General features: G+C 37.9%; 1 protein-coding gene across 1 annotated transcript in view; it reads left to right on the top strand.

The window, feature by feature from the left end:
• Positions 1 to 16,352, top strand: part of ADAMTSL1 (ADAMTS like 1) — a 183,332-nt gene that overhangs the window by 146,713 nt on the left and 20,267 nt on the right. Inside the window, exons 20-23 of the mRNA XM_058827039.1 lie at positions 998 to 1,125; positions 4,594 to 4,722; positions 9,078 to 9,257; positions 11,048 to 11,182. Coding sequence (XP_058683022.1) covers positions 998 to 1,125; positions 4,594 to 4,722; positions 9,078 to 9,257; positions 11,048 to 11,182 — 572 coding nt within the window. The remainder of the gene's footprint in view (positions 1 to 997; positions 1,126 to 4,593; positions 4,723 to 9,077; positions 9,258 to 11,047; positions 11,183 to 16,352) is intronic.

Genomic DNA, 16,352 nt, shown 5'->3' with positions numbered 1-16,352 from the left:
AAGAAACTCATCAATTCCAGGATCTGTGTGCAGACTTTCATTGCATGTGTTTTACAGGCATATCCCTCCCCCAGTTTTACCCTTGTCATTGTCAGCCACAGCTTCAACTAAGTTTACAATCAACAGCTGCTGAAAGTTGCTGATGAGAACAGTATGATTAGATATTACCAACAGTATCAGCTAAAAAGTAAACTCAGAGAAAGCAACAGTAATCATGAGACACAACGTGATGAAAATAAGGGCACATAAGCATTGACACAAACCCATGGACTGAATTCTTGCTGAAACAGGGGTATGTCAGGACCCTACGAGTTATAATGCTGCAAAACCAGACAGTGAAAAGAAGCAGTTCATCAGAGCACTAAGACCATATTAATTCCATTTAACCACAGGCAATACACTGAGCTCGTGGTAGGCTCCTCTTACTGGCAGAGGAAAGTGTTCAGCCCAAGGAGGAGTGAGAAGTCCTCTCTATTTTCACTAACTATTAGGGAAGAATCAAGACTGCCGAGTTTGTACAAGCTGACCACCAGTAAAAGAATCTGAACCTATTTCAGGCTGTAACACTGACCATGTGGTTCACTTCACTTCTTTCTGCATAACTTCAGCATGTTTCATGACTTTTCCCTTGCAGTAATTTGGCTTTTTCTTACTATTTCTATGTTGCAGAACTGGAAGATAACAATGCTAGGGAACTCACTCAGCATTAAGCAGCAGAGAAGGAGGTTTCACTGGGCAGATGTCCTAATTACTTGGCAATCTTTCTTTAATACACATACCAGCAGTAGAGGAACTGGGAATGAGACTAAAATTTAATTTAAGTAATCACAACTGGCAGTCTCAATGTAAGAATTTAAGTTGCTTCATAGATTTTAAAATATAACGTAAAGGCCTGATCTATAAAAAAATAGTACCTAAGCCTGAAAATTCCCAGTAAATATGTTCATGTTCACATAGACTAAAAGACTATTACATCTTTCCTTCTGCTTCATGCCAGGTTGCTTCTTCAGCCTGATGACTCCTTGCAGATTCTAGCACCCGTGGAATCTGATGTGGGTTTCTATGCTTGCAATGCATCCAATGCCCTGGGATCTGACTCTGTCTCCATTGCTGTCACCCTAGCAGGTAATAGTTTAACCTCTGTGATTGCAGGATGGTCCATGTTGTTTGTGTGAATTTGGGCAGAAGTTGTTTGTGGGGGAACAGATGGCTGCTAAAGCTGTGTAACATGCATCAACAGAAGTACACTGGTGAAAACACAGGGTGTGAGCTCTGCAAAAACCTACCTGAGGCATAGTCCAGCTTTCATAGATAGTTTGTGAGGTTCATGTATCTCTGCAAGACATCAATGCTTTTTCTCACTTGCATCTGACATGCTCTTAACCCAGTGCTTATCCTGGTTATTTGCAGCCTATAGGGACAGTGCAGTCCAAGCCTCCCAACTCCTGTGCTGCGTTTTAAACCTAACACTGATATATTCAAGTGTATTAGATGGATTGCAGGACTTCCTCAAGTGTACATTAGGCAAGCCAGAAAATTTCAGAGCTGAATAACTATCTTTCACAGGATCAGACACAAGCGTGGCTGACACTATTTCAAATGTAGCAAATAGAGGTTGTCAAAAAATTAGATTCTATGTTTCTATTCCTCTATCAATGGGTTGTAAAGCAGACTAAATATCCTGTGCTGGGTTATAAATAAATTCTAAAGAAAACTCATCCAGATAAAAACTGATGGCAAAGAGATTTAGAAGCATGAATCCAGATTCTTCAGGGTTCCCTAGCAGGCATGGTCAGCAGGCTCACAACCACATCAGGACTAGCAGAAGGGTGGAGCAGCAACCACAAATGAAGAGCTGTTCAGAAAGATACAATAACAGAACAGACAATGACAGGACAGAGACTGTGACAGGACAGAGAGGGTTTACAGAAGGAGGATCCTATTTATCACCAAGGCAGAAGTAAACGTGCTAGGAATACTGGAAAACTTACTGCTTTTCCAGGCTTATCCATTTTGCTGCCTCAGCATATGGAAATGCTTGGAGGAAATGCATAGGCAGCAACCCAGCTGCCATTGTATCCTTGTATGACTAGAGGAAAGAACAGCTGTTTGAAAGCTTTAATTTTTAAAAATAATTTTTTACACCAAACACAGAGAAACTTCAGTTAAGAGAAGCATAAAGAAAATGTAAGAAGGCAGCAGTGGATAACAGTAAAGCTTATATGTTCAGTAAATCAATTAGAAAAAGACTTTGTCTCATCCTTTAGCAGAACAGGTGAATCTTCCAGAGCAAAAAAGAAAGATTTGCATTAAAGCTACAAATTATCTGTAGGCAAAACTGAAGAGACTGATCCTTTTTACACTACTACTATCAGAAATGCCTTTGCTGAACTCCAGGCAGCAGGGTAGCAGTGCTGCTGTTAGGGTAGTGTCATATTTTACAGGAAGTAGCTCCACACTAAACCTCTAATGTTGCACCAGCATGAAGCTGAACATGAGATTAAAAAGTCATCAGTAATAACTGCTATTCTGTCCACATTGTTCCAGTGAGTGTAAAAGCCATAGTTTTTGGAAATTGTGGAATTGTGAAAACAATTGTAGAAAAAATTTTGTATAACATTGTAAAAAATAAAGTGTTAGTTATACATGTGACACAGGAAAACTTCTAGCTTTTTTGATTATAATTAATTATCAAAGCTATAATTTAAACTTTTAGGTGAATTAACATTCATGCTCCTCAGACTCAATCAGAACTCCTCTTAGGAACTTGTATACTTTTGCATTTCACATCCTAGGCAAAGAGCTGAATAGCCTATAAAATGAGGCCATAAATATCAAAGTGAAATACTTTTGGAACAAAGTAACAATCTTTTTGGCATAATGAAAGTATTTTCTCCAAAAAACCTGGAAAGCTGAGATCATCTTTAGAGGAATCAAGAGTGAGGCTGAAAGCTTATTTCATTGAAGAATTTTCTGATTCATTTAACACATGCATGGAAAAAAAAGACAGTGGAATATGCTCCTTTTTGCTTTCTCAATGGTTTCCTACTTATTTATGGGTTGAACAGCTAAAAGATTTTTAATCTTGTGGTGGGCTTATGGAAACCAATCAGGAAAATATAGGGCTGATGGATAGCTGAAGAATTTTTATTTTCTTTAGACTTTGCCAAAAAGTATCAAAACTTTTGGAAGTATTTCAACAATGAAATGTAGTATTTTACTTAGCTATTCTTGGGCATTAAAACCACAAAAATAAAATAATGTAAAGTACAAAAAAAAATACCAAACTGATATGACAGGAGTTCCAGATGAATGGTTATCTTTTAAAAGCCCTGAAAATACAGTTATATGGAGAGATTTATATTTAAGACTGTATTAAATTTTCAGAAATGTTCCATGAGCTCAATGAAATAAAATTCTTTTTCTCATATCCATCTTTTCTTTGTTGGTCAGCACCAAATTAACATACAGATAAAGCTAATGATAGACATTAGCCTAATGCTGCAGCTTTTGGAGGCAAACAATGACATCTGGTTTTGTATCTGACCATTTATTTAAACTTAGGGGGAAAAAAAAGGTGTTTATAGATTTTTGGAAAATTATGTGTTTGAAAATGCAACACTGAATCAAAGACATTAAAGTCCCACACCATTTAAAGCAGTTGTGTTACATTCTGCTACTCCTCCAACATCCTGACTGCAGGGCACTTTCTCTGGGACAGGGGAGCACCTTAATTCAGCTCTTGTCAGCTCTGCTGCATTAGTCTTCTCTCTCAAAGCTAAGCTTGGGTACCTCTGACCTGTTTTGTAAGTATCCCTTTGCTGTAACCCTACAAAAGGATTTGCAGAAGGCTTCTTGAGCCATTGATGGTGGATAACTTCCTAAGTAATCCCACAAAGACACAACAGCAAACACCTTGACTTGCTGTCACCAATGTTGAGAACACACTTTATTGTGGACAAAGCAGTAGCTCTATTAGAGATAACAACAGATAACCTGTTTTGTTTTATCTAAAATGTGTAGTGACAGTGTTTATCTAAAATGTGTAATAACGAATTAATACCATTTATATCCCTCATCTTCTTGTGCTGGCCATTATTAGAAAACTTTCTGGTTATGATATGGTCTTCCCCACCCCAGTGTTTCCCCTGTAGGTTAAGGAAACCATGATCAATGTGTAGAAACAGCTCACATGTTGCTCTAAACTTTCTCTGCTGGGCCTGTAGCCATCACTCAGGCTCCTGTGTTTGGTCTTTACCAAAGGAAGGTAATGTAGTTGCAGCACCAGGCAAACATCTTGCTGCAGCTCCAGTTGTGCTGGTGTTTATTGATTCAGCTGGTTCTCCTGTATGGCCATATGGCTTTAATGCTATTCTGCCTCTGCTTCAAGTGTGCTTTTTCATTTTTCAAGACAGCTTTACCCATGGAATTCGGTGACACTAAAATATTATAAAAAGCAGATGGCCTCACATTTCATTTTCCCTTATCCACCTGTCTGTTGTGTGTACTTTCACAAAGAGTCTTCCAGCCCATCTATCCCATTGTGAGTCTAATGTGCTTGGTATGATAAACTGTGATGCTTCTCTTACGCAGGAAAGCCACTGATAAAGGCATCAAGAGCTACCATGATCAACACTGAATCACCTGCTGTCACTGTTGATATTGGAAGCATGCTGAAAACAATCCAGAAAGCAAATGTTAGCATTAACTGCCAGGTTGCAGGTAAAAAATTATTCTCTCCTGTGTGGGTGCCTTTGGCTATAAATTTCTGCAGGATTCTTTGTTGTTAAATGTTAAATTGGCATCTCCAGGTGCAGCTGAGCGAAATTGCAAGGTTTTCCTAGGTCTCAGGCAAACTTCATTGCTTCCATTAATTCTTACCACAGAATTGGTCCTCCTTTTATCCATATCAAACTAGGCAAGTGTAGTGGCTTAAGAAAAACTGTCTCAAAAAAAATTTCACTCCATGGGACAGGCATCAATGTAAGAGATACACTGTATGGTGTGGATGGAAGAAAATTGATGCACATACCTGTTGGGGATGTTTGGTGACAATACACAAGCATAGACTGATTCATTTCATCACTTACAGGGTTTTTAAAAATCACTCCAACTAGTTTCTTCTTTTCCTGCCAAACTTATTTTACATAAAAGGCTTGTTAGTGCTCTTTTCTTCTCTTTTTTTTCCTTTTTTTTTTCCATCTCAGAAGTGCAGGAGGTCAGAGGAATTCTACTGAAACAGGATTTTCCCTAAAACTGTTTTCCAGTCAGAGACGGAATGTCCCTTAGTCTAACAGTGACAGTTTGCCTCTTTCCAGGGGTAACCAAAATAGGTTGACCTTATCTGTGTGTGGCAGTCCTGTGGCTGTTGGTAGGAATGATATTGATATTGGAAGGAGGAGCTGGGAAATCTCTAAAGACCTGGGACCATACCACGGATTCGTTACACTTTTATGCATAATATGACACTCTCTTGCAATCAGACTGATGCCCGTGACTTTCAAGGAAGAAGATGAAAGTGATGCCTGTTTTTTAACCCAGGCCTCACCATGCTCACTTGCATGGACATTGTGTGAAAGAGACTAAACATTACATTAACACAAATTATTTTGGATTTTTCTCTCTGGGTTCTCTTAGCTGCCCAGACACATAACCCACAGATTCAGACAGTTATTGCTGTTGTAGCCATAGAGGTGTAGCCATTTCTCTTCAGTATAAAAGAACCATGTAAACAACCAAATGTGACTAAACAAAGTTGCAACAGTACTTATAATATCAGAAAACTACAGGAGGGAAGCACAAAATGGTCAGGGGCACAGAGATCCAAAAAATAGATATTTTCTGAGAGGAAAATAATCTCTAGCAATTCTGTGACACTCACCCACTATGGCAACATCCAGCATGGAAAATTTAAGCAGTGTCTTCTCATCTAGGAGAAGGCTTTTTGCTATCTAGTATCTGTATATTGGAATCTTCTATGACACAAGAAATTTTCTTAAATCCTAATTTTCTCCATGGGTGAAAAAAAATCATCTGCTACTGCCTCCACAGAAAATGTTAACTATATTGTCACCAGAGATTAATGCTCTTGAAATTATCTTAAAATCATAAACCACAAACTGTGGTTTACCAAGGGAATAAGAGAGTGAGTAATGAGGGCAGATATGTTTTATGGGTATTAGAATCCTAATTTCATAAAAAGAGTGTTAACAATTCAACAGCAATTACAAAATATGCTACCTTGAGAAATGATCCAAGAACAGCAATTTCCATCAACTGTTCCACCTACACTTGAAAAATGAACCATCTCATAAAACCTCTTACATAATATGAGAATAAATGCAATTTTCCTCTTAATATAAGCACAAATTTTTTGTTTTAGCATCAGATTTATGATTATCCAGCCTTCTACATATTTTTGATCATCCTTAACAATCAATTCTAAGGATAAGAGTAACATGCAGTATTTCTGCAGTCAGCAAATGTGTTGTATCCTTATGACTTCTTCAGAGTAGATGAACTTTACATCTGTATAGTTTGCTGAAGCTCCCCAGAAAACATTAACAATGAAATGACTTCTAAATTGTACAAAATTAACATGCAATGGGTAATGCAATAACATCTGGCAATAAAAAATAGATTAGGATGTGAGAAAAAAGTTAATACAGTTAGAAAGCAAAGTAGCATAACCAGAAATTATGTGGAGGCTTGTCTAGATGAAAACAGTTATTCACACAGTCATGTAACTCTACAGTTTTTTTCCTTCTAGTACTTTTTCTCTAGTCATGTCAGAATGTCATGAGCCAGCAAAACTAATGAGAGCTGTTCTAGGTCAGAGTTTGGTCACAGTTAATCCCATTAATATAAACTGTGTTTCTATCACTGTGCCGTACAGTCTGTGGTATAGGACCATGCGTGTATTGGATCTCAGCTCATGTAACGACACATCTTTACTGAGAGTCAGCAAGACAGCAAAACAGATACTTACAAGAGGAATATTAAAGATCAGTTATGATATTTTCTACAGCTACATTTTCTCTCAAGGGCCAGAAATATACACTTGCTGCTGACAGGTGTTGATAAACCTGGAGAAGGTTTCTTAAAAATAAGAGATAATGGAAGAGTACACAACCAAAGCCTATGGAGTAATTTTATATTGCTTTTCAACTTCTTACGACAGGCATAAGCACTGTCAAAGTCTGTCTGCTGAGCTGAAATCTGTAGATATTAGCTAAAAGACAAGAGAAAATAGAATCATTCTGGATGCATTAGTTTAATTGGCACCTGATGTGATTTATCTCAAGATGAAATTCCATTTCAGTTTTACCACAAAGACAATGTTGGGGTTTTGATCAAGATTGAAAACCAATATTATTTCACTTGACATAACTTCGCTGGTTTGTCTATAGAGGTAAAGGAATATATTTTTAACTATTATTAGGTGATTGTGGTCAATTCCAGACTTCTCCAAAATTAATCCTAAGGGAAGTCCCACACAAAAGTCACTCAGGAGTCTTGCAGATGCCTGTGACTTCCAGCTGGAAGATTTGCTCCAAACTTCAGAAAGCCAGCAGCATTTTTGGTGTGGGTAACTTGGCTACTGTGTGCCATTTCACTTAAAAATAGGATGTGAGAGCAGTTTGGATCACATCAATATCACTAGGGAGCTTTCTGTTGATTTCAGTGCTTAAATTGTGCAGATATTTGTTTGCATACCAGAAGCTTCAAGCAATGTGGCCCAGACTGTTACTGAAAATACAGTTTGACATGTAAGGAACCAGTTCTAAAAATCTAGTTCATAGGGCATTCTGCAAAATGTCGTGTACAATTAGTGACTGTTGAGTCAGAGCAGGTTTGGAAGGGTGGCTTAGAATATATTACTCTCCTATCCTTTATCTCCTTGTGTCTTTGTTGTCCCAATTTTCAGTTCTCTCAATTCTCCTAAACAGTCCTTTCCTCTGTATTTCTTCTGCATACTGGAGGTTTTATTTTCTAGTTCTTGCCTTGGTTTATGGCCCATGTTTACTCATCAGCTATACCAGATTGTGAAATAGAATTCACTATTTCAAGAATATTGTGGCATTGGAAACTAGTTACTACTGTTAGAAACTTGTATTGCAATGATTGCTTTCTCCCAGAGCCACTGGTTTAGCCAAATTATCTCAATTGGCTTATGCAATTCTGTTTGCTAGTACCCCATGCAGGCTTTTTGTGCTGGATACACGCACATTGATGGAGGGAAAAGCTGAAGAACAGACTTGGGTAATTACTCACCACCTAAAGTCTTGCCTGCCCAGCAAAGTCAGTTCTGTTTCCAGCTGGCACCTCTCAGACTTTGAGCCTCTGTGACATTTCTGCAAGGGAAACGCTCAGCCCTCTGTCCTGCAGCATCCACCGTAACCCAGCAAAGCCGATTGAAATGCTCTTGCTACCCCTTGCGGCAGTGATGCGATATGATGGTTTTGCTCATCCCTGTGATGGCTGCCTCCTGTTCCCATCTTGAGGCTGCATGTGTCACTGAAGGTGGGAGCTCAGAAGAAAATGAAACTGCTACTCACTGACATACACTGCTCATCTTCTCCAAAGCAAACTGCAGGAACAGCTGTATCTGCAAATCTCCTGTTAGCATGGAAACATTGAAGACAGGGGAAAAACACGCTTGTAGAATACAATCAAAAAACGGTTTTTGTAGCATTGGTGGACATTTTGTAGGCAGGGTGTACCTTTCTTAGGCTCAACAGCAATACCTCAATGTTAAGGGCATCTCACTTTTAACCCGTTTCTTCTGCTGCTGCTGAAGTGCAGAGGAATCTGCCTTTCTACACTAGGACTATCTGAGCAGCTGCCTGCAAGAAGCATATTATTTGTGACTGTTTCTGTATTTATTTAGTTGTTTTATTTGAGTCCCTGCTCTAAAGGACTGTGGCCATATATATATAAATTTTCATTGTCCCTTCCCCTTCTTATTTAGCCTTCACTCAGTACTTCTCATCTCTTCTTCCACTATTTGTCTTACAAGTATTTTTTGCCTTGTAATTCTTACTTGTGTTAGTTACACTTTGCCAATGTTTTTCCAGGTGTTCCTGAAGCAAAAGTTACTTGGTTTAAGAACAAGGTCAAGCTGTCCTCAACTCACCATCTGCATGATGGTTTGCTGTTAATACCAAATGTTTCTCTATCAGATCAGGGGTTATACTCCTGCAAGGCAGCCAATCTTCATGGAGAAGTAACTGAAAGTTCCCAGCTGTTGGTTCTTGGTAAGTCTATTGCAACAATAGAAATGTGGCTACTGGCACATGCAGATGGCAGAACTAATCAGATGTTGTGGAAAGAGGAAATGGCATGCAGGCAGCCCTGTTCTAAGAAAAGCATCAGTCTCCATTTGTACTCAGAGCAGCATCAGCTGAAGCAAGGTGGTGATGAAAGGAAAGTGGATAAGGAGAAAACATCTAAGGATAGGGTTTGCACTCCTTAATTCCAAGATACTCAGTTTAACTCTTCCAAACTTGCTAGCTAAGAAAAGCATTTATTACCCATATCTTAAAATGACTATCTTAAAAACGAGAGTGATGCCACCTTTTCCTGTGAAGTGCTCTGTCTCCACTAAGCAGTCTTTCCATCCAAGGCTGTGTGATATTGCCTCACTTCACAACAGGTGCATAAAACCTGTGCACTTCTAAAAGAGCATCCCAAGTTCAGTGAATGCTGAATTTTACTTTGTTTTTAAACACTGGACAGAGAGCCCATCTGGGTGATTTGAAAGAGAGCGGCAGCTGTGAAATATGAATGGAAGTGGTACCTGGTGGGAACTGGAAGTGTGGGAAAGGTGTTTTCTTTCCTAGTAACTCATCTTGTATCATTTCTGCATGCCTGGAAGATTAATGATCCAGCCAGACTTTTTAAGTACTTTAGGAGTGCATTTGGTGGTGGAGTCTCAAATTCTGAAGCCTATTCCCCACAACTGGGGCAACACCATTAGAGCCATTAGAGCATCCACTATGGCTCTCATCTTTCATAACTAGTGAGCTTCCAGAGGATGTATAACAGTGAGATTTCTCAGTTTCACAGACAATACTAAAATGAAGGTTCACACTTTTCTCCTACTAATCCAAACTGACTCCAGAATCTCCTTCTAAAAAAGTAATTTGGATAAAATCAGCTGAGTTTCAGCCTATAAATAAAGATTCCCAGATGATCTCTAAAGCCTTTTCTGATCATTATAAATGGCTTAGGTTTTAAAGATGGTAAGTTACTGTGAGTTATGCAAGCTGCTTATGTTTGTAAGCAAATTACATTTTTAGCTCCTTGATGGAACAGAACAGTTCAGGCATCCTTGACCTGTACTCAACAGTAGAAAGCTTACATAATATGCTCCATGATCTAACTGAAAGGGGATGAAGCCACTATTCAGTTCAATCACATATCACATCATTTTCATGACAAACAGAATTGGGAATGCTAGGCATTACCTCAATTTTTAAAATAGCATTGTGATTAGTAAACAACTAAATCCTGCAGTTCTCAGCATAGACTGATCCTCTTGAGTGCTGAACTCTTAGTCCTTTGGAGTTCTGCCTAAGTATACCACAGGATCTGGCAGCATTATTACCATATGTAATTAGGGCTTGATCCAGGTTGTAGCAGACACTGGAAGTTTTTCACTAATTGTCATGAACATTTGATTTGGTTTTATGCTCTATACATTTGCTTTTTCTTCCAAGCTGCTGTATCTCCTGGTACCATATAACTCTGTCACATATGAAGAGGGTCAACCAGAATGCTATGGTAGCCTCCAAAGATAATTTCTTTCAGTTTGTGGTCATATTGATCCATATATTATTTAAATAATTTCTCCAGCACCTTACCTAATATGAGGCAAAGTTTCAGTAGTTATCCAAAGTTGCTTAATCTGCCTCTCTGAAATGGGCAGCACAGTGAAAGGTCTAGGAATGTCTTGGGGGGGGCAGGGAGGAGGGAGGGTTCTATATCCCAAGACGTTTTCTGCAATAGTGTTGCTCATCACTTAATTCTCCCAATCTGTTACCAGAGCCTCCACAACCTCTTCCTTACCTAGAAGAGTTGACAGCAGTGCTTAGCAGTGCTGGGCCCAACACCCATTCAGTGCTGACTTCTCCTTCAGGAACAAAATTGACTGTCAGTCCAGGGAGCTCTGCTCTCATAGGTAAGTGCTTTAATATTTTTTTTTATTTTAAAGTCTTTGGAATTTATATTACAGTTATGCATCTGGCTAACCATTACATTAAGGATTTGGTTATCCAGACATGGGCACTGAGACAAAAAATATCAAACCAATAGTTCATTGTGAGTCATAATCACTGCCAAATACTTTTTAGATCTCAGAAATTAATTTTTTTTAAAAAAGGTCCTTTAATTAGTCCAAAACTGCATTCAGACTAAGAGGTCCATGGTGCTACCCTTTATATATACACAGACATATTTTAAGAGGTGGAATCATGGATATAAGAGGTAAAAACCTTCTTACAGGTTCTTACACCCTGTAAGGAGTAGTCCCAGCCCTGGGAGGCTGGCAATCTTATTCAACACAAAGACATGGCAGACCAGTGTGCTACTTGATCTAAAAGAAGAAATGTTGGTAATTCTGTTTCAATTTTTCTTCTACGTTTGGGTAGTTGCCTTGCCATATGCCTGCTACTCATGTTGTATATCATTCTCCAGGATATATAATCTTCAGGATATAGTTTTGTCTATCCCTCTCTACACATTTTGATCTTGCAAGCTCTCTGTTTTAATCTGTTCATCTTATTCCTCTTTCTTATTTCACACAACCAGTGCTTGCATGAATCCATATAAGGAAATCAGCCCCAAATTATGATTTTCTTCTTTTCATCATTTTCTGCCTTCCATATATCTTTAACCTCTTTACACAGCAAGTTCTTTTAAATCCTGTAAACTCCTTTCAGGTCTGTGAGTGTGATTTGTTTGCAAAGAGATTCTCATTCTTCTCTAGATTGTGGGATATCTTTATTTTACAATTTCATTTCACAGGCTGCTTTGAAACTCTATTAATTGTCAGGCTCAGATAATGTGTTCTCTAATGAACACATTACTGCATACCACAAAAACTTGTCAAGCCCTACAATTTCAGAACTATCTTTTCTTCTTTTACGGATAGGGATCTGAAACTTTCAGGAAGGGTTCTGCAGATGTGATGTCCTGAGTGTTAATCCACCTCTACACCTTCCAAAGCATTCTTTCCTCACATTTAATGGCAATTTCAAGATTTTATGTTCACAATGGAAACAATCTACTTACGTTTTTAGTTTTGTGTGGTTTACTCTTCCAGGTATCTGCATTCATGTGCATACATTTGCAATGGCTGTCAGCCTGCAGCTCTGGATTACATTTCTGCTTGCTCAAAAACTGCGCTGAAATAGTCCTCATTGGGGAAAATATCATAGGTATTTATTAGCATTGAATAAATCATTTTGAGTATGGTTTTATTTTTCTCACTGATTTAGGACTGGGCCATACTCCTGTTCCATCTCAGATTTCCAAAAAGAGGTCTTTAGGAGTTTCAGGCAGTTTTTATTGTTTAAGAGCAGTAATTGAATGACAATGGGTGTTCTGCACTGCCTGTATAAAAACCATGTCCAGATCAATTTCATTTGGCCATGTTGTCCTGTACCCTGCTGTTTCACTTCATGGGCAAGGAAATTCCATGGATTGTAATTGCAAAATAGCAAACCAGTTTCATTCTTGAGGCAGTTCCCTTTACTTCACTAGAGTTTTACTGGTTTAAATTTGAGCCTTGTTATTATTCAAATCTGGGAAAATTTTCTGAGATGATTTTTTGTTAGAAAAACATGAAATGGGCTATCCAGTCAATTAGAAAGTTGTACATTGGTTCTTTCCATTCTACTACCTGTCCAATCAACTTTGATCCTGCTAAGTCTTTCATCACTTACCATGTTGAGGGGTTGGCTCTCTATTCTCTGGATGTCCCATTTAAGAACATTGGGTATATATTGCTATGTGTAAGATCCCTTGTCTGTGCTATTGTTAGGCACTGGCATCTCTTGGGATTCAAAAGGCATTGAATTAGATATGTATTTGGAAATCTAGGCATATGAGGATTTGTTGAATAGTGAAGGAAAACAGGATATGTGCAAAGGAACAGAGTGAAATGTGAAGAAAAGGAGTGATAAGTAAGCTCTGGGTAAACATTTTATTTTTCAGAAGTTAAAGACAACAAAGGTGAAAAATTATATTAGAACTTGGATAAAGTCATGCGTAGGTTTGCCAGAGTTTAAGAAAAATGGGAGTCAAAACTTCATTAAACACTGGCTTCATGCCTTTTGGTGGGGGGTAAAAAAAATGCAAACAGAAAATATTAACACAGCAATGGAAGTCTAAAGCTGCAGATGAGAACTTGTTTGGAAATTAACAACTGTATCAAGCATAAAAAAATTGATAAACTGAGTTGCAAGGAGAGAATAGGTTATCATACATTCTATACACTGTCTTTTACAAAGTATATTTGTGCAATGCTTCCACCATCATTTCAACCATGTGAAACTATTAACTTGCTGTCTAGAATCATCTGCTATGGGTTTCTTCTACTTAAATTTCAGGGGGGTTGTGGAAGCTAAAGAGCAGTGTCATAACACAGATATTTGGTTTGAAGGTTTTTCTTCTCATTGCAATGGTCATTGAGCAGTCATTTATGTGCCTTCACAATAAAAGGAGAGGAAACTATCTGTTAAAAAACCCATGCCCTGCCCAACAGGGTCAGCAATATTTTTATCTTAGATACTGTTTTTGCTTCTAAAGTTTTGAGATTCCAGCCAGCTTTCTAGGCCCAACTCATCATCCAGCTGAAGAACATGATGCTGATGATGGCTTGCACACATTGATGCTTAGCCTACTCTTTAACAAATGCTGAAAATATGTGCAGTGAACTGCAGTCCTCCCCAGCCCTCACATTCATTGTCAGGTTGTAGTAGGCACTTGTGTGTTACCTGCAGATCACAGACCTGAAGGACAGGACTATCCCCAAAGCAGAGCTAGAACAATCATGCTTGGAAATATATCTGGGTTTTATGGTAATGCAAATTGGCGATCAGTGATGAGCCACAGACTGTCATGCACATTCTGATGTTCTTGGTTCATGGCAGGCACACAAAAAGACTTTATATTACACATAAGCTAAAACACAGTTGATTTCTGAAATGACACAAATTTACATTTTTGTGAAAATTTTTCGCATTAGATCGTAATCTTATAAAGGTTTCTGTCTTTGTGACTTTTTAATTTTGATTACGGTTTTCCTGAATGTTAGTGATGGAAATATTATAAGGAACAGTGCTCTTTTTGCCACAGAAGAAGTCTTTTGTTTGTCACCTGATAAGAATTTTGGTTTAAATTAGATTAAAAGAACATCCTAAGCTCATGTATTTTCAGTAGTTTATCTATGCTACAAGTGCCAATGAACTTTTTTACACAAGTCCTTAAACAAATTTCCATGAGTCTTCAGCTTTGTAAATGTTAATATTGGCAGAAACCAATGTTGTAGGATCTAGTGTCCTTGATTTCTAACACTTCTGAAGAAAAGGCTTTGGGCTTATCAAGAATATCTGTTTTCATTTGGGTTCAAGCTTGTTATTTTCTGTATTTGAATATAATTCAGTGGGAAACTCAGGATCTTACAAATCATTGTAGAGATTCACTACAACTTCTCATATATGTTGTATTATTATTGGAGACCAATAATCAGCAGACTTGGCAAAGGAAACAAAATATGATTAAAAAATATGTCCTTGTTTCAGCACTGAAGAATCCTGAACATGTTATAATTGTGTTGCACAGTGAAAGATTAAGCTTTAATAACCTTCATATCTACACATTAGTTATATTTAAGTGAGATTTTTTGCAGGAACATTGGGAGAAGTTTCAGAAATTAATACTTCTAGGAATATGAGCATGTAGTATTCCTTGTCAAACTTCAGACTGAAGTAAAGAGGACAGAAGGAAAATGTTATTTTAGGGAATCTGATAATAAAAATAAATGGGGAAAGGCTTAGGCAATTATTTGAATTCTGGTTCCCATCCCTCCTTACTTGTAAAGGATACATGAAAATTACTGTGATGTTAAATCACAAAGTGTATTTTTCTATGACCAGAAAAGTAAAAAAATAGAAAAATAAATACTGCTGCACCATATTTATTGTGTTCTCCTTGATTACTTCCATATTTACTCACTTCACAAATCAGAAAATTATTTTACTGTCAGCACTGCAAACATAGTCCTAAAAAGCAGGTTTCTTTCTGGTTTTATACATCATCCCACATGACCACAGAATTAGAGCAGCTTTGCTGCCTGTTTCACTGCTGCTTCAGAAGATGACCAGCTGCACAACAAAGTCTTGTTCTGCAAATATCAATATTCAAAATGCAGCTGTTTTTAAGACAAAGTGATAACAAAAACTTTTCACTTAAAAGATACAAAGGATTTCTCTGTTCCAAATTTACTGTATATCACTCTCATTTTTCTTCTCCTGGCAGTAGCATATCCCACTCATTTTCTAGTAGAATTGCCTAGGTTCCCAGAAAGCAAAATCAAAAAAGAGTCACCTTGCTTGCAATGGCCAGCCTTTTGAGTATGAATAAATCACTTAAAAGGTCCAGCTGCCTTAGAGCCAAAGCCTAAAGTTCAGAGTAGGGTCAGGTTTTTTTTATTATTTCGGATGGGATCTCTTCAAGCCTGTGACTAGCACTCGCCAGTAGGTTTAAGGGTTATCTAGACATGATAGCAGACAGAAGAATTAACCTAGAGGTTTTTGTATGTTCTTGGGTGCATTATAGCGAGCCAAATGTACAGCTGGTTACTTTAGAAGAAGAACCAGATCAGATAGACAGACTAATGTCCGGATCAAACTCTTTCAAGCAGAGCCAGAGAAGTTAATGCTGCAATTGCATGCTGTGTCACAACATCTGGCTCTCATAGGACTGACACTTGTTCAAAATCAGTGTGAAAAGTAATAAATGATCCCTATGAACACCACTGATCTCATCAGTACAAATTTCTTTCAATGTTTGGTGATATACTGGAGAGCAAGAGTATATCTTCTTGAAAGCATGTTTTCTTGTAATTCCCCTTTGCTCTTCCCCATCTCTACGATGAGCCTCTTTTAAATTTTCCTATATTTGGGAATTATTGCTGTATTAAAATTTGAAGCAGAAATGCAAAATAATTTGCAATCTGCTCAAAGCTAGCAAAAAGAAAATTCATGAGTAATTACAGCTAAATTGGCGTCTGTGCTCCCCTTAAGGGAAAAGACAGATGAAGAAGCTGTGCAGTAGGATTCAGATAA

The sequence above is a fragment of the Poecile atricapillus genome, chromosome Z (genome assembly GCF_030490865.1).
Source record: "Poecile atricapillus isolate bPoeAtr1 chromosome Z, bPoeAtr1.hap1, whole genome shotgun sequence".
In the NCBI taxonomy this organism is placed as follows: Eukaryota; Metazoa; Chordata; class Aves; order Passeriformes; family Paridae; genus Poecile; species Poecile atricapillus.
The sequence above is the reverse complement of the archived record's forward strand: the minus strand, read 5'-3'. Positions and strand labels throughout refer to the sequence as shown.